General features: G+C 41.4%; 2 protein-coding genes across 3 annotated transcripts in view; one reads left to right on the top strand and one right to left on the bottom strand.

Moving 5' to 3' along the window:
• The window catches only part of LOC5509114 (histone-lysine N-methyltransferase 2C), a 36053-nt gene extending 31813 nt beyond the window's left edge, over positions 1-4240 (bottom strand). For both annotated transcript variants that reach the window (XM_032377982.2, XM_048724079.1), the window contains exons 1-2: positions 3836-4240; positions 2460-2506 (exon numbers count right to left, since the gene is read on the bottom strand). In XM_032377982.2, the coding sequence (XP_032233873.1) occupies positions 2460-2506; positions 3836-3842 (54 nt within the window). In that variant the 5' untranslated portion in view covers positions 3843-4240. The remainder of the gene's footprint in view (positions 1-2459; positions 2507-3835) is intronic.
• Positions 4241-9765: 5525 nt separating this feature from the next.
• LOC116616111 (uncharacterized protein K02A2.6-like) lies at positions 9766-10419 on the top strand. The gene has a single exon (XM_032377989.1). It carries the CDS (start codon positions 9766-9768, stop codon positions 10417-10419), a length of 654 nt encoding a protein of 217 aa, XP_032233880.1.
• The last annotated feature ends 9036 nt before the right edge of the window (positions 10420-19455 follow it).

Genomic DNA, 19455 nt, shown 5'->3' with positions numbered 1-19455 from the left:
CTATATCTAAAAGAAAGCTAAATAACCTAAATAACTTATGCATTCTACTGTGCTATCCAGTTGAGCATGAAACGCCAGTAGTTTTGTCGATGAGTTTTTGCGTAAAAGATTTGACGTCACAACAGCATGTTGCCAAGGCGAGCTTTGAATGTTGTTAGGTAAAAGGAAAGTGGAATTTGAGCAGGCTATCTGATCTTCTGGGGTGGCATGTCACGCGAAAACACATTTTTAGCTATTTTGGGATTTAGCGTGAGAACATTGTGTGGTGGCGTGGTTGTGTTATGGGCTTCTAGCCATATAATTGGTCCAATAAGTCAATTCAAAGTGCTGTCGGAATGTTTGTAGGACACAGTCTCGACTCTAGAATTCTTTTGACAATGAACCAAACTAATGTTAAAGCCAAATACGACCAAGATTTTTAATATTTTTCGTTGATTTAGGGAAGCACAAACTGTATTGTATTTATTTTGCACTAAACTCTTTTAGTGACCAACGAACATTTTACTTTGAACTTGTTCACGAAAAAATAGTCAATTTTCCGGGAAACACTTTTTTTATAAGAACATCTGGCCTGAGATTTCACCAAAAGATGCAAAAGAACGTGCCGAGGCTCAGATAGCAGAACTTTTTTAGTCCTGATGCATTCTAAAATGCAGAATCAAATTGTTCTCCTTGTAACAACCTTATTATTGCTATTGATCATAAGTGTAATTCCTTTTCTAATAATTCATCAGGTATTATATTCTTATATACAATAAAATTTAAAAACATGGTTAAGAACATATTAAGCCTTAAAATGCTCCAAAAATAAGCCTCAGCCTCAAATGAAAATTAGACGTTCTTATAAAAAAAGAGTGTAATACATCGAGGCAGAGTCAAACTCGCCCTGAATCATATTGTTTATTATCAATGTTATTAAAATATTACCGAGAGGACAACCTGGTTTGAATGTTCGGCCTTTATTATTTGTTCGCTCCATTTTACAATTCCTCAACGGATGCACCCTAAGTGTTTTTGGCACCTTGAAAACATTGAGTTGTGGCGTCATAACTATTTGTTTCCACGCCAAAACGTATAAACAAAACTACTGCCGTTTCACTCTCAACTGGATAGCGCAGTACACTTTTTCATTTCTTTTCCAAAACAATAGCTACAGGTACAACTTTGTACAAGTAGCAAGGCAAAGTGGGTCAACAATTTATATCACCCATCTTAATATTACATAGTGGAGTTGAACCATGAACTGCAAGGTTCATTTCCATTTTAACCTTTCTGTATTATAATAATAATAATAATAATAATAATAATAATAATAATAGTTTATTACAACACTCTCGCAGACAAAAGTCTGAATTACAGTGAAGGGTCATGCACGCCACTACTTTACACAATATTACTGAAATCGCACACTAACAAAATTATTAAACCTGTCTGTATTTCCTTGAAACCTATTGGTACGCATGTAGCCAGACTGGAGTGAGTAGCTATGGTTGACTTCTGTAGTTTTAGGAATGATATAGTTTAGAGGAGGTGATATCTTTGCTTTGGTGACAAAACTCTCACAGAGGCTATCACGGTGAGCAGAAAAGGACATGAGCCCTGCATTGGTAAGAGCCGTGCAATAATCAGTCTGTGGGAAAATAATGTGCATCGCTCTCCTTTGCACCGCTTCCAGCATTATCAATTTCACATGGCTACTTTTAATGATATTGGAGATTTCATACACATCTACATAGTTATATAGTACTTTACCAGCAATTATTATTTTTTTCATTTGTTGTTTAGAAGCTAGAAAATTTGTACAACTTGACAAAATGCAAATTAATTTTATCTGTGGTAGCTTGAAACAAATATAACTAAAACTAGGATCAAGTTGTTTTCTTATAAATGAGCAATCTCAAAAACAAACACTGATAAAATGTTCATAATAAAATGTTGTGAGGATGAATTGTACTTGGCTACATATTGTAGCTAGCAAGACAAAGTATAATGCAATGTCTTTCTAGATATAATGTGGGGGATTTCCTATACTTATTTGGTGAGGAAACTAGCAACAAGTTATTGCATAACAATATGAAAATCAGGAAATGTTTGCGAGTGTCAATAAAAGGGCCATAGTAACAAACTCCAATAGATCAAAATCATATTTCTTAAAAAGTCATTTAGGAATTCATTGATGAGTGCAGTTGTAGTGATAGTAGTAGTTACAATATGTGCTTGACAAAAAAAAGATTTTCATCAACAACTCGTACAGTTTTCCATTCCTAATGTGCTTCAATAATTCTAATTCACGTACTCTTATTGAAAACGTTGAAAAAAAATATCAGGGAAATCCTCAGGACTAAAGCATATGGTTTGCAGTGGGGTACAACAACAAAATATTGTATTTAGTTTAAATTTAAAACCGTCAAATTACCCTTTAGTATTGTTTTGATGAATAAAAACAGACTTTGACTCACCGGAGTATCGGCGTTCCTTGGTCTTCTAGGCCCGCGTTTCGATCGCCCTACGGTTAAAACCCAAATATTACAAGACGATCTTTAGAGCAGATAAACACGCGTAAATACAACTCAGACAGCACGGAGTTTAAACCACCATAGGGAAATTTTTATCAATGGACACGCAAACATCGAGGTTACTATCTACTTTCCTAAGAAGAAAACCGTTCCAAACATAGTAATAAATGGCATTGATGATATCACACGTGCTTTCAGGCCTTCTAGGTTTCTGACAGACTAGGCCTTTCATTTTAAGAGAGTAAGATGTTTTGTGCTTCGTTCGTAGCTGGCAGAGAGGCAACAGATAGGGGTTGGCGAAGCTCGAACGATCGCCGAGGAAAGGCAACAGTTTGAAAGCGCGTGTTATAACAACATAAGTTAGAATGGTAACAGTGCAAGGAGGATAGGTTTTCTAGTGCGAGATTTATTTTAGTCTTCTGAGCTATAGAGAGCGCTTGGTACAACAAATGAACACTCATTAATAATGGAAAGTCGAGTTCAACGCAGATGTTCCGTCAGCTACAGGTGAAGTTCTGGCGAAGAGAGGCATTCTCCCAATCCCTAAAGCAATTTGCAACGATCTCGACAACAAGAAATTCCGCTGGAATCTCCTGAGAAATAGTGCACGGCCACCAAACGGGAACAGTTGACTATTTCCATCGGCCTTCACTTCTTGAGGCAAAGTAATTATTCATATAATCATATAGAATTTCTTTGTTTCCTTTAAAACGGAGGAAAAGAATTTCCCCCACTTTTGGAAAGCAGACCAATACGAATTTTTTGAACGATTTCTCTAAGTCATTGGTAAGGATTTAAAGCAGCTTTCTGTTTATACCGTCCAACGCCCATAAGAGCAGACTTTCAAGAGAATCTAGCAACATTTTCTGTTCGCTGTTGTTCACAGTTCTCACGAAATGCCGAAACAAGAGAAAACCTTTTCATTGCCCTAGTTTTCTTCCTATAAAACGTTAAGCAAAAAAAACTCAAAGCAATAGCTACAAAAGACACAAAATCAAGTCGAGATTCTGGCGTAATCTTCGAGAATTCGAGACAGCTTTTGTCAGAGCCGAATAACTTCGCGCCGCCGTTTGGGACCGTACAAAAATGGCGTCGTCGCAAGATCGCCGCAGACGAAGTAGCATACTATAACTTTTCACGCATTTGATAGTGCAGCTAGAACATCATCATTCCGTTCATTGCTTCTTGATTACCATGATCACATTTTGGACAAGTAAAACTCGCCATATGCTTTAGACTTCAACTTGAATTAGATGGAGACAAAGCTGACATAAGCAGTGGGGTTTTGCAGAGCCGATCGCTTCGTATTTTTAACTTACCAGACATTATAGTCCAAAAACACAACTTGCGGATACAACAATTCTCCCTTTAGATTCCTGGACAATTATTTATCCTTGAGATGGGTTTGAACAGCCTTTTCGAGGTGCCCTCGCGACCACTCGCGTCAGATTTGGATCCTCTCACGACTGCAAAGTAAGTCGAATGCACTGGCTATCAGACTTCGACATTCTCCAAACTTCCCCCAACTTTTCCACTTTCGCGCGGCGCCACAAGGGTTTTAACGATTTTTACCGACAGCCAAAAGATTAATAAAGCTTCCTGGATGAATACTCCAGAGGCTGGCAGCTTAGAAAATTTAAAATAGTGAGAAAAGTAAGTCCATTTGGGCCGTATAGCGTGCTACCGTGCATGCTTTGACCCTGGTTCGACTAGCATCGCACTTGCGCGAAACAACAAGCCCCCCCGCGAACGGGCCGCGAGAGCCAGGCCTTCTACACAATCAGCCAATCAGAGAGCAGCATTCCCAAGCGAAATTCAAAGCGCCATTCGCCCATGTAAGTCTTTCTTATGACGAGGCACTCAAAAATGGCTACCTTTTCTCTCGTTAATAGACTATTTCTGACGATCCTAGTTGTTTAACTGCACTTCTAAGGGCGTAGATTAATGAAAAGCGAGCTTTTTTACTTTTCTCCTGATATCAACTGGGTGCACTACGACTATGTTGACGATTACAGGAAGCCATTCGACTGCAGCTGATACATTTACAAGCAGTCCGCCGGACAAATTTCCGTATCGAACGAAGCATCATCAAAATGTTTTCAAGAGAGGGCTAAGGCTATTTTCCTTTCTCGTGTGTGTTTTTAATATAAAATAAAACGGGCTTAGCAACCAAAAGACCGAACACTATATTTACTCAGAGGTGTAATAGCGTGACTTTTCTTGCTTTATGACTGAAACTATTTATGGCTTTCAGAAATATAACGAACGACCGCTAGTACAGGCTCAGAACCTGATGCATTTTCTCAAGTTTCTTCGAAAATTTTACAAGATTTTTTAAAATAATTTTAAAATATTTTTTTTGTTTGAGAAGAAAAATCACTGTTGCTCATAAAATATAGAAATGAGCCTTCAACATAATGGATCAAAACCACCCCATACTCCGGTGAGATTGAAGGAGTCTTGAAGGAGGCCATGTTGGTTACTTAACTTCTTATGGACAAAATCTCGACCTTCTTTATATGTAACTGTTACTCAATTTATAGTGGAAGGGGGCCAGGGGGGTACCCCTCTGCTATCTAGCAATGGCATATATCCCAGCCCCTTCCATTATACAGCGGAAGGGGGGGGGGGAGGTACTTTTCCGACGTTGTTTCCTAATAAATTCAGAGCCGTAGCAGGCCTCGAAACATTGGGGGAGGGAGGGGGGCAAAACAGAAACATTAAGAAAATATGGGGGCACAGCCACGCCCCCACTGGTCGTTTCCTTATAATATTTGAAAAAATTGGGGGTTCACGTGTCCCCAGTGCCCCACCCCCCGCTACGGCCCTTAAATTTTATATCAATCAATCGGGTTTTTTTTCAATTGCAGTCGTAACTGAATTACAGGTTGTCAGCAACAAATAGACACTACGAATAATAACAACGCAAATTAGTAGTTTTCTTTGATAAATCCAAGCAATAATATTACAGTTCATAAATCAAACGCCAAGTCCTAGTGTCTAAAATCAAAATAATATTTTATGTAAGCAAAATTCCCTTTCTATGCCCCTGGTATATCTTCCCCTTGTTTTGCTAAGTCTCTCTGCACCTGACCGACGTAAGTAGGGCGACTGAACTCGGAAATGATTCAGACAGCGGCGGTAGAGCGTTAACGTTCCGCCTACCAATTAAGAGTAATCTTTCGCGTTTAAAATCGTTTAAATGCGTGCTTCCTGAGCTCTCAGTGCTTTCCTTATACACATCCTTTTTCTGATGTGTGGTGTGTATACTATGCAGAAAATAAGATGTCGAATGTCATTACTGGTAACAATCTGTCAATTTATGAATTACACCACAAACACAAGACATATCGCCGTATGGCTGGATCGATGTTTTGATCTTAGAATCTCTTGATATTCCTTAGATCCTTTAATGCAAGGAAAATCATGAAGCCGCCTGAAGAGCAGAAAAGTTTTTGTCTACTATTTAAGCATATGCTATTTTTGGCAAACTGTGGCTAAAAATACATCGGTCTGTTATCGGCTCACAAATAAAGAATGTCACGTACATGCTCTCTCCAGTCCCCGCAGCTAGCCATACCCGCGTGGGACTTGGAGCAGCACTCGTTTTCAATTTTCGTGACAAATTTGTTGACATTAGACACGAGTGTGGCATTTTCATAGAGTGCTCTCATATAACAGTCTGGTTACCGGGGGCATATTCCCCATCTATTTTAATTTTAGAAAAAAAAAGTCTTTAGAGTCTAAATGCTCAATATTTTAATATTGTTAAAACACCTTGCTTGCGGCAGGTCGATTTAAACAAATTGATTCAACCAAATGCAAGAATACCAAAATACCCACTTCCTCCCTAAAATGTCTTATATTGTCAATGCTTAAAAGGGTAAGCAAGGGTAATACCACGGGGGAGGTGGGGGGATGGAGGGCGTGATTGGCGCGGCAGACGACACTGGACAACATTCCATACCAAGAAAAGTGCCGGAAATTCGACTAGAAAAAAAATTCTATACTCCAAAATAACTTGAATTATTACAAATTACACTAGAAATACAAACGCGTAGGAAGAAAACCACAGCACAGCCTCTATCTGCTGGTGTGCGTCGGACCTTGTGGTCTGCGTCGACAGTTAATTATGAAATAAAAACCTTTAAAACTCTTCGTTGTTGTCGACTTTTTCTTATAAAGGTTTTACTAGTACCTCCCTTGTGTCACTCCGACCGCCGGAGGCTGCGAAGGAGACTAAGAAATACCAGGCCAATTTTCAGCCTTCACAAAAAAATATCTGAATACCAACACAATACACTTTCGATTTGTGCTAACAGGAAAATTTTATTATAAAGTCAAATCCTATTAAAACTAGACCCTGCACGCATGGTTGACTGGGATACCTGAGATGTGCAACTTGTTTGTGTGACATGTATGACAAAGATTTTACTGCCTACTTTGGATATAATAAAAAATATATATATAATCTTGTTTTTTATTTTAAATGCCATATCACAACACTGATTGGGGCAAGAAAGGTAAGAGCATCATCTCTTCAGGTGTGGGGTGGACTCGAGGTGTGCTCCATGAGAGTAGACAGGGCTGATTGTCCCATCTTTAAATACTATCCCCACATCAGAGTTAGCATCGAAATAAGATTAAGGAAAGCTGAGAATATGTTTTAAAATCGTTATTACTTAAATATTTCTTTGGTTCACTGCCCTCAATGTGCTATCACTTAGGGGTAAATCTATTTTAACACCCAAAGTAAGTCCTATTGTATTAACAATATAATTTTATTGAAATGTATTATTTTATTTATGTAAGTTACAAGTAAACAACAACAATTATTTATTTTGAAGTCAAATGAGAGGGCTATAGAATGTCCAGACTTGATTGAAATTTATAGTGCATAAACATATTTTCAAGATCAACAACACTACAAAAAATATTACAAATCTCTAGATTTTATTAAAATTGTTCCATAAAAATAAAATGACATTCAATGAGGGATAAAGGTATTTCAGGGAAATAATAAAACTTTAGCTTATCTAAAGGAAGCACCAAAGTGCCAAAATAATTTTCATAGATTTATAAGTAGATATTTTACACTTACATGACTTACAACACCTATGCTGTACCTATGCTTTGGTTAAAATGATGAGATTCAATGAGAGAGATCAAGATATTTTATAGTAAGAACATAAAATTCATCTTAGGTTGGCGGTTAAAAGTGTCCAATGTAAAGTAGATTCATCGACAAAGCGATTTGTAGGAGACGATTTCCATTAATTGTTTCAAACTACTTCCACTTCAAAATAGATTAAGCAATCGAGGTAAATACCTCGAGTCCATTCATGTGTCCAGAGTACATGTTATTACGTCTTGAAGTAAGCTGTATGAGTCTAAAGCAGGCAGCACTGGTCGCAAATGTAAACACGATTAAATACAGCGAAATCAATCCAAGCTAAGATGATTTCCAAAATAACTTGGTAGAAATTGAGGCTATGGTTAAATATGCAGTTATTAAATCGCGAATCGGGCCTTCAACTGCACAAATGACATGGATCTGAGAGCTGGAATCTCAAATTCAAGATGGCGGCCATGACACAGTTTTAAATTATGCAAGTTTTTGGTAACTAAGCGTTGCGATGACGTAGGACAGTAGGCTAGATACTTCGTGTAAGAAAAAGGCTTCAGTAAGGTCGCAATCAATAACAAGCGAAGTATTGACTATGGCGCAAAGGCTCTTGGGGTATTGCGAAACATTGCAGATTTCCCGGGACCACGGTAAAAAATAAACAGTTGCAAGCTTTACGAGGAAATTAAGAGTAATGTTTCGCTTAGGAAAACCAGCAAGAAATTGTATGCTTTTGGTCAAGAGGACGCGCTTAAGCTGAAAGGCGAGTTTGGAACGGAAGTTAGTATCTGTAGCCGGAAATGTGTTGCAACACTTTATGTTTTTGATGGCAATGCATCAGTTAGCAATTTGATTAGTCATAATACTGCTAAGAAGCTACAATTATTACATGTAAATTCAGTTTCAGAACAAGAACAGCAAATGTAACACTAGCCTAGGTTCGGAAATGAAGTCTAAATTTCCAGATTGCTTTTCAGGGGTGGGTAAACTAAAGGGAAATAAGGTTAAGTTACACATTGACGATAAGGTGGAACCGGTTGCTCAGCCAGTAAGACGATTGCCATTCGGTTATCGAGACAAGGTGGCGGATCTTCTGAAAAGACTACAAAAGGGAGACATAATCGAACCAGTGGAAGGTGTAGCATCGAGATGGGTAAGCCCTATTGTGGTAACTCCTAAGGCAAATGAGGAAATTAGGATGTGCATTGATTTGAGGAAGGTTAACCAGGCAGTTTTGCGCGAAAGGCATCCGATTCCGACTATGCAGGAAATGCTAGTTGAGCTTAATGGGGCTACAGTTTTCTCAAAGTTAGACCTTAAGCAAGGATTTTTTCAGTTAGAATTAGAGGAGGAATCGCGAGACGTAACCACTTTCATAACCCATGTAGGATTATTTCGCATGAAGATGTTAGGTATGGGAATTTGCAGTGCACCAGAGGTATTTCAGTATACAGTGCAGAACGTGTTAGTTGGATTGCCAGGAGTGTTAAACTTGGCAGATGACATAATGGTATTTGGTAAAGATCAGGCTGAACACAAGAAAAGACTAGCTAGTGTTATGAAAAGATTATCAGAGAGCGGGTTAACCCTTTAGAAAGGTGGAGTTTACGATTAGCACCTTTTAAGTTTAGGATAGTTTATAGGCCAGGCGAGTCTAACATTGCCGACCCGATGTCTAGGTTGAGCTGCAGAGGCAATGTAGGGTGATGATACTAGGGAGGATATTTCTATGATTGTTCAGGAGGCAGTGCCGGAAGCTATGTCATGGCAGGAAATCAAGGCCAGTTCAGATGAATGTGAGGTTGTACAAGTAGTCAAGGAAGCAATTAGGACAGGAAGATGGGAGAAATGTTCAACAAGCATCAAAGCAGTCAGATCAGAACTCAGTGAGAGTGACGGTGTAATCTTGAGAGGGAAAAGGATATTCATTCCACCAAGTTTACAAGATAGAGTTTAAGGCTAGATCATGAGGTACACCAGGGTATTGTCAAGTGTAAACAACGTCTAAGAAGCACAGTGTGGTGGGTAGGCATTGATAAGGACATAGAGAAACTGTGTAAATCATGTGAGTCATGTCAGCTAGTGTCTAGTTATGACAGACCAGTTCCCATAGCAACAACAGAGATGCCAACATCACCCTGGAAGTTTTGTAGTACAGACTTGCTAGGCCCACTTCCAGATGGTCGTTACGTTATAGTGATAATTGATTACTTCAGTAGGTACTTTGAGGCAGCATTGCTCAGATCTACTAAGACAGGGGCAGTTATAGATTTTCTGGATGCCATTTTTACGAGATTTGGTTACCCAGAAGCCCTCAGGTCAGACATCGGGCCACAGTTCACTTCGGTAGAGTTTGAGGCATACCTGAAAAGCAATGGCATCAAGTGGGTGTCAACTACTCCGTTGTGGCCACAGGCAAGCGGTCTCGTAGATAGGACTAACAGAACTATAGAGAAGATACTTAAAATAGCCACAGTAGAGAAAAAGGATCTTCAGAAAGAGTTTAGGAAGTTCCTAGTAGCATACAGGTCAACTCCGCATACAAGTACTGGGTGTACTCCCTTTTCTCTGATGTTCGGAAGAGAAATGAGGAATAAGCTACCACAGTTAGATTATTCAGCTGCTGCCATTCCAGAAGTGGCAAGAGAAAGAGATATGGAGTATAAGCTAAAGATGAAAGACTATGCAAACAAGAAGGCGGCGGATAGCAACATTCAGGAAGGAGATATAGTAGTAATGCTGAATGTGACAAAAGATAAATTACAACCGAATTTCTGACCAGAAAAGTAGAAGGTAATCAACCTTAATGGTCAGACATGATAGTGCAATCAAAGGAGAATGGAAGTACTGTTAGGCGAAATGTTCCGTTCGCGAAGAAAGTACAAGTAGCAGAACCCGATACTGAAGTAGAAGTTTCAGAGCCTGAACCGGAAACAGAGCATACAGGGCCAGATATGGTTACTATGGCGACCGAAACTTCAGCACCTGAAGTCAGATGGAGCGTACGAGTGCGGAAGCCACCAGCCAAGTTTGCTGACTACCTTGTCATCCACTAGGGGTCGTTCTTGCGGTTTATTTAGGTTTTTATCTGAAAGGGGTGGGATGTAGTGTATTAGCACACTTGACTTACTGTTACACTTTACTTACTGTTATGTATCATATAACAGAGATGACGTTATTGATAATGATTATTTGTAATACCATATAAGGTCATGGCGTAAATACTGTGATTAAATATCAGTCTATATTCGCAAAACAAAGCGTGCGGTTGTGTTAACTGACTCCAATGAATATATAGCGAAAGACACTAAACACCCCACAACAGGCGCTGGATTACTCCCAAAAGTCTTCGTCATCAAAGTATTGATGCTTCATTGGCGGCTCAAAGAGGTCAAGCTTGACAATGAAACCTAGAAGAACAATAAGTGGGCTAGTGTGCTTTTAAAGTGCACTCACTAGAAGAACAGGCACCTTTTTAAAACAAGGGAAAACGTTTGACGGGAACTGATATCGCACTTACCAGTTACCATACCACCAAGCAGAGCTATTGCGAGACCAAGAAACACTGCAGCCATCTGATATCCTGCCTGTTCCATCACTGTCCGACCATCACCGGGAGTCAGAACACCCATGTGGGTGAGGCGCATGTACCCGAGTTAGCCTTAGGGGCAAGCGCGCTCCAAATACTGTACAGCCTAGAATGATACAAGGTAAAGCATCTATAAATACTTATTCGAGTAAACCTCCAACGGAAATTGTGCCATATATAATGTACAGCCTAGAGTAATAGAACAATAAATTGTGCCACTTATACTGTACAGCCTAGAATAATACAAGGTTAAGCATCTACACTTTTTTATTTTTTTATAAGAACGTCCAGCCTGAGATTTTACCAAATTTTAAGAACATACTATAAGAACATGCTGAGGCTCAGGTATCAGAAAAATAGTGCGTTTTTTAAACCCCAAGGAAAAGCGCGCCCAAAATACTGTACAGCCTAAAATGATATAAGGTAAAGGATCGGATCTATAAATACTCATTCGAGTAAACCCCCAAGGGAGAGTTCGCCCCAAGTACTGTACAGCCTAGAATGTATAAGGTAAAGTATCTATAAATACTCATTCGAGTAAACCCCCAAGGGAGAGTGCGCCCCAAGTACTGTACAGCCTAGAATGTATAAGGTAAAGGATCTATAAATACTCATTCGAGTAAACCCCCAAGGGAGAGTGCGCCCCAAGTACTGTACAGTCTAGAATGTATAAGGTAAAGTATCTATAAATACTCATTCGAGTAAACCCCCAAGGGAGAGTGCGCCCCAAGTACTGTACAGCCTAGAGAAATAATATAAGGGAGAAAGATCCATTAGTAGCACTGGGGATACTGCACAGCTTTTCAAAGCAAATAAGGGTACTCTGTCCACTCACCCTAGTAAATAGCTTTAGAGCTTGGAATAAAACAAGTGTATGATTACTCAGACGGGTTACCCTTTAGGGGTGACGTCACATACCCGTTGTAGCCGTACGATGCATGGCTTGCATTAGCCGCAACAATGGCGCCCACGATGCCCCCAACGATTCCCGGCATGCCGTGCAGGTTGTGCACACCACAGGTGTCATGAGTTTTGAGAGTCTTGGTCATAAACGGCTGAACAGATAACGAGAACTCAATTATGCCTTTTTACATAGATATAGACCCTATATCCCAGTGATTACCTATGCCTTTTTACATAGATACATAGACCTTTATCCCAATGATGAATTTTCATGGGCGTTCATTGGTCAATACAGGTCAAGTGTACATTTCCACAGAACAAATCAGCCGATACCGTCCAGCTAAAGTGATATCTGTCCTTTGAACATTTTTCTGCAGTCAAAAACTCGTTTTTATACCAGAAAAAAAATTATAAAGTAAAGAACAACACAGGTTTTTGACCAAAAATACCACACGAAAATTGGTATCTGAAGCAACGCCAGAAAACACAACGAGTCAACTAAAAGATGTTGTGAACCTATTCGATGGGAAAAGCCCGTGGAAACTGCGCAAGCACCTGCCAGCATTGCTGGCGAATTTTCGCTTGACTGACTCTAGGACAAAGGAAATGTCAGAATGGGAAATGGACTTTTTGACATTTCTTTTGTCTTGTGGTCAGTCGAGCAAGAATTCGCCAGCAATGCTGGCAGGTGCTGACGCTGTTTGCCCGGGGCTTTAGGCCGGTGTGCAAACTGCCCCTGCTAAGTTCACGCGTGACTGGCGTTTGATGCATGACGGGACCAAAGGCAACCCAAGAATCCAAAATTTTACTTGTGTTTACAAAAGACAACCCAAGATTCCGCTGGATTCCGGTTGAATTCGGGTACTTTTGTCCCCTGATGTTGTAGCGGTTGTCATGACTACGAGTGATGATAAAAAAGCAATAAATTTAATCTGTAGTAGTTAAGATCTTCTTAAATACAGATTACAGTCTTACAGAGATAGAGAGAAATTGTAGTCGTACACGGAGTACAGTTACAATATGATTATTATGTCAAAGATGACCATTAACCCGACCTCGCCTACCCTCCTGCGCAGTGCTTTTTGTGTCGCTCGTGTTCTTTGTTGATAATGTGGAGCAAAGTAAACGAGCGACACAGAAAGCTCTGCGCAGAAGGGTAGACCTCGCTAGAACGATATTTTAATTTGATTTCCCCCATAACGTATAATCGAAGACCTCTTTGCAACGATACCTCGATTTTACGATACATTTTCTTTCTCCCGAGGCATATCGTAAAAACCAGGTTCCACTGTATATTCATTTAAAAGATTTGTTTTCGTTGCTCTCTGGCGTTACAGGCGTTTTAATTTTGCCTTATTTTGCTAGGACGATATCAGCTCAGTCACGTGATCAGCTAGTGCAGGGAGCGTGGAGTGTTGAAAATGACTGATGGTGTGTTTGAGTGGGAGGAAAAGATTTGGAAAGGGCGAGTTATATATAGTTAGAAGATAGATCAAAGGAACTCTAAAAAATAATGTACAGTATTGTATTATATTGCGACAAGAAAGCAATTTTTCATTACCGTTACGTAGACGTATCACAGGGTGCTAATTGCGCCTGCAATGCTACCGACCAGCAGAGCTCCCCATGGGTACACCACCATGTTACTAGCCGTTCCTATGGCAACACCTCCTGCGAGAGTTGCGTTTTGAATGTGGACCTAGACATGAGAAAATCAGAACGAAGAAAGAATTGCAATTGTGGTCGCTGAAGTCCTATGTGGGCTACGAAGTCAGGGGCGACCAGAATGCCATTAAAACTAGGCCAGAACATCCACAGGAATATTGTACCTACGCGGGGATGGAAAAGTTGATGTGATTTAGTTGTTGTTGGTGGTATTGATGATAATAATGGTAGCGGTGGTAGTGATGATGGTGATGGTGGTGGTGATGATGATGATGGTCGTGGTGTTGATGATGGTGGTTGTAGTGATGATGATGATAATAAAATCCCTCTATTTTTACCCAGAAATATGTCTATTGCGTTATGTTGCCGCTGCTGGTGGTGGATATGGTTATGTTGATTATGAGAAATAATAAAAATGAAACGAGATTATGATGATGCTGATATGATAATATATGATAATCAAAGCTTCGGAGATGATATGTTGACGGTGGTAAAAATGTTTCAGGTGGTACGGATACATAATAAAACCCTACCAATCATAGCAAATAATAAAAAATGAACACTTCTAATCTTTAGGTAAAACTCTACCAATCATAGCAAATAATACAAAAATGAAGACGCCTAATCTTCAGCTAAAACCCTACCAATCATAGCAAATAATACAAAATGAAGACGCCTTATCATAAGGTAAAACCCTACCAATCATAGCAAATAATACAAAATGAAGACACCTAATCATTAGCTAAAACCCTACCAATCATAGCAAATAGGTCTGAGTGGTACACAGACTCCTCTTTGTCGCTTTCGTCGTGAGCCTTGTCGTAAAGCACTCGTGCGATGGCGATACCAAAATACGCGCCGAAAGCGTGGATGATGATAGAGCCACCAGCGTCGGCGATCTTCAGGTAATGGACGGCGATGTACTCGTTGATGGCGAAGTAGATGACCTTAAAGAATCCGATGACAAGGAGCTGCAGCCGACTGACTTTGCCGAGGACTGCCCCAAACGAGACGAGAACTGCACCAGCTGTAAACTCGGCGCCTGTCATACTGGGAACAAATAATAAGAAACCACGATAAATAACGAGGTCGGCAATGGTGGAAAACAAGATAAACGTGTCAGCCGTAAAATGCACTCTGGCTCATTTCAGCCGCTACTCACGTCTGCACGTTGACCTTGATAGGACCAGCAACCCCCCATGGGGTATGCACGTCTGCACGTTGACCTTGATAGGACCAGCAACCCCCCATGGGGTACTCACGTCTGCACGTTGACCTTGATAGGACCAGCAACCCCCCATGGGGTATGCACGTCTGCACGTTGACCTTGATAGGACCAGCAACCCCCCATGGGGTACTCACGTCTGCACGTTGACCTTGATAGGACCAGCAACCCCCCATGGGGTATGCACGTCTGCACGTTGACCTTGATAGGACCAGCAACCCCCCATGGGGTATGCACGTCTGCACGTTGACCTTGATAGGACCAGCAACTCCCCATGGGGTATGCACGTCTGCACGTTGACCTTGATAGGACCAGCAACCCCCCATGGGGTATGCACGTCTGCACGTTGACCTTGATAGGACCAGCAACTCCCCATGGGGTATGCACGTCTGTACGTTGACCTTGATAGGACCAGCAACTCCCCATGGGGTATGCACGTCTGCACGTTGACCTTGATAGGACCAGCAACCCCCCATGGGGTATGCACGTCTGCACGTTGACCTTGATAGGACCAGCAACTCCCCATGGGGTATGCACGTCTGCACGTTGACCTTGATAGGACCAGCAACCCCCCATGGGGTATGCACGTCTCCACGTTGACCTTGATAGGACCAGCAACCCCCCATGGGGTATGCACGTCTGCACGTTGACCTTGATAGGACCAGCAACCCCCCATGGGGTATGCACGTTGACCTTGATAGGACCAGCAACCCCCCATGGGGTATGCACGTCTCCACGTTGACCTTGATAGGACCAGCAACTCCCCATGGGGTATGCACGTCTGCACGTTGACCTTGATAGGACCAGCAACTCCCCATGGGGTATGCACGTCTGTACGTTGACCTTGATAGGACCAGCAACTCCCCATGGGGTATGCACGTCTGCACGTTGACCTTGATAGGACCAGCAACCCCCCATGGGGTACTCACGTCTGCACGTTGACCTTGATAGGACCAGCAACTCCCCATGGGGTACTCACGTCTGCACGTTGACCTTGATAGGACCAGCAACCCCCCATGGGGTATGCACGTCTGCACGTTGACCTTGATAGGACCAGCAACTCCCCATGGGGTACTCACGTCTGCACGTTGACCTTGATAGGACCAGCAACCCCCCATGGGGTATGCACGTCTGCACGTTGACCTTGATAGGACCAGCAACCCCCCATGGGGTACTCACGTCTGCACGTTGACCTTGATAGGACCAGCAACTCCCCATGGGGTACTCACGTCTGCACGTTGACCTTGATAGGACCAGCAACTCCCCATGGGGTATGCACGTCTGCACGTTGACCTTGATATGGCTGTGCCCTTCGCCAATAATCTGGTTGAACACGCCCGTAACGATCGTCGCCCACTGACACACCGGCGCTGAGATAAAGAAGTTGTATCCGAGTGCGCTGAAGCTGTACTTGCGTAGGAACGTCATGAGAAAGCCAAAGCCGATGTAGATCACCACGTGTACATCCTGGAAAACTAAACCAAGTGCTTCAGCCTTGGACCAGCATAAACAACTAAATCACGTGCTTCAGCCTTGGACCAGCATAAACAACTAAATCACGTGCTTCAGCCTTGGACCAGCATAAACAACTAAATCACGTGCTTCAGCCTTGGACCAGCATAAACAACTAAATCACGTGCTTCAGCCTTGGACCAGCATAAACAACTAAATCACGTGCTTCAGCCTTGGACCAGCATAAACAACTAAATCACGTGCTTCAGCCTTGGACCAGCATAAACAACTAAATCACGTGCTTCAGCCTTGGACCAGCATAAACAACTAAATCACGTGCTTCAGCCTTGGACCAGCATAAACAACTAAATCACGTGCTTCAGCCTTGGACCAGCATAAACAACTAAATCACGTGCTTCAGCCTTGGACCAGCATAAACAACTAAATCACGTGCTTCAGCCTTGGACCAGCATAAACAACTAAATCACGTGCTTCAGCCTTGGACCAGCATAAACAACTAAATCACGTGCTTCAGCCTTGGACCAGCATAAACAACTAAATCACGTGCTTCAGCCTTGGACCAGCATAAACAACTAAGTCACGTGCTTCAGCCTTGGACCAGCATAAACAACTAAATCACGTGCTTCAGCCTTGGACCAGCATAAACAACTAAATCACGTGCTTCAGCCTTGGACCAGCATAAACAACTAAATCACGTGCTTCAGCCTTGGACCAGCATAAACAACTAAGTCACGTGCTTCAGCCTTGGACCAGCATAAACAACTAAATCACGTGCTTCAGCCTTGGACCAGCATAAACAACTAAATCACGTGCTTCAGCCTTGGACCAGCATAAACAACTAAATCACGTGCTTCAGCCTTGGACCAGCATAAACAACTAAATCACGTGCTTCAGCCTTGGACCAGCATAAACAACTAAGTCACGTGCTTCAGCCTTGGACCAGCATAAACAAGGTATTTGTGCGTTTTAATATGTGCGTCTGGGGATTTTTTCAAAACCAGCTATGCGAACGCTAAGTAGGCCATCAGAACCGATCATGTGGATAACAATATCAAATTTTACTAGGTGAATGAGCGTGTTATGGTATACCTGTTAAATTTGCTAGTTACCAGGCCGTGCGCAGCATGGCTTAGCTTGTAGTAAAATGGAACGAATAAAACAGAGCGGTTCCGGTTTTTGCAGCGCCAGGTTATTCGGCGACGCAGAGCTTTTTTGGTTTCTAGGATCTTACGTAATCCTCGCCCAACAACGCTACTTGCACATGGCGTAACTGTGATTTTACTCTTATCCTTAGTCCTGCTTTATCTTCTTGTTTGGTTATTAGACATTGTGAATTACGTAAGAGACACCCATGATCACACATACTGTATACATTTACATATCTGCAGAAGGGGCGTAGCCAGGATTTATCTTTGGGGGTGGGGCAAAGTGATTTCTCAAAATCATTAGCTTCGACTAAGATGTATTAGCTTTATTGTTCTAGAAAGGGGGGTGTAACCTTTTCTACAAGCATTTGACGCGATTCACACGATTGAGGCCTCAAGTGTTTCCATGTAGAAACACAAAGCCGAAAGAAAACTCTTAACATTCTCTAAAAGTCCGAAAGAAAAACTAACAATTTTGAAGGTAGTTTTGAGGGAGCCAGCGGTAACAACGAAATCACTGCTATTTACAAAGATAACCTAGATTCTATAACAGGAAGGCAAAATGCAAACACTCTTACTTAGGTAGTAGATTTGGACGTTATTTGCGATAGGAGGGTTCGCAGAAGTTGAGGTGTTAGCCGCCCGTGGCTGCTCGCTTGAAGGGCTTGCATGCTTTCCGTACTCGACAACAACGCCATAAATCAAAATAAGTACAAGTTGGAAGACGATTGTAAATACAGTGAAAGTCACTCGTGCCATATTTGCCCCAGGAGAAATAGAAGGGTTGCTCGAGCGTACGTTTGCAGAATATGAGACAGAATGGACCTCTTCTTTTGCCTACTTATTATGTAAAAAAAAAAACAGGTATGACTTGTTCTTAGTAAGAGATTTGCTTATTAATCATTGTGACGTCTAAATACCCATTTCGCAATAGTTTATTTTCCCTCTCCTTGGACATGATCATGATCATGATCATGATCACAATCACAGAGCAGTTATCTTAACAGAAATATACGCCGTATGCACTTTATCCGGTACACTTTTTAGGATTACCCAACAATGTGGGTATTTTGAGAATGGATATGTAAGACAATGGGCGTTTGTCAATGGGGTCTATCATGCCATTGTAAGGCTCAAGACGCTGAGCCAGTAAGCTAGGTTTTTAACCAGAATGTCAGGTTAACCAGTAAGACAAGTTTTAAACCAGAGTGTCAGGTTAACCAGTAATTGTATGTTTGTATATTGCTCCCATGGCTCCAGTTGATAGCATGGGGGCTTTTTCAGCCTCTTAATGGACTACCCTGATACGAAATGCTAAAAAACATTTCAAATAAAGGTGTCTAATGTCTATGTCTATAGAGAAAAACGTTTTAAAACTTTTAACAAGATCATTAGTCAGGGAGCAAATGTTAAAGATTTAAGTCCCGTGGTAATTTTCGGCAGCAGGCAAACCACCTATCGTAATGTGTAAAGAGGACCCCAAAAAGCATAAAAAACTTTGGTGGCACTTCTCCAACTCGCACCAAGCAGTTGTACGAGCTATTAAAAAAATGACCGTTTTTCTCAACATGAAAACGAGGCTGTGAGCCAAAATCACTAAAAATGTTTGTTAAATTTGATATAATTGCACAAACTTCGCAGGTATTACATATCTCGACGACCTATAATATATTTCAAGTAAGGGTGCTCACGTGACTAATATCATGAAAACGAGGCTGTACAGTAAACAGCGAAGGGTCATTCTTTACAGAGTTTAAATAGGGCATTTGAACACTACGTTGAATACGTATATGGGCGACTGGCATTGATGGGTC

The sequence above is a fragment of the Nematostella vectensis genome, chromosome 2, assembly GCF_932526225.1.
Source record: "Nematostella vectensis chromosome 2, jaNemVect1.1, whole genome shotgun sequence".
Lineage (NCBI taxonomy): Eukaryota > Metazoa > Cnidaria > Anthozoa > Actiniaria > Edwardsiidae > Nematostella > Nematostella vectensis.
The sequence above is the reverse complement of the archived record's forward strand: the minus strand, read 5'-3'. Positions and strand labels throughout refer to the sequence as shown.

Bases quoted from the DNA above. Each gene is read 5' to 3' on its own strand.
- LOC116616111 (XM_032377989.1), top strand. From the start codon at position 9,766: ATGCCAACATCACCCTGGAAGTTTTGTAGTACAGACTTGCTAGGCCCA.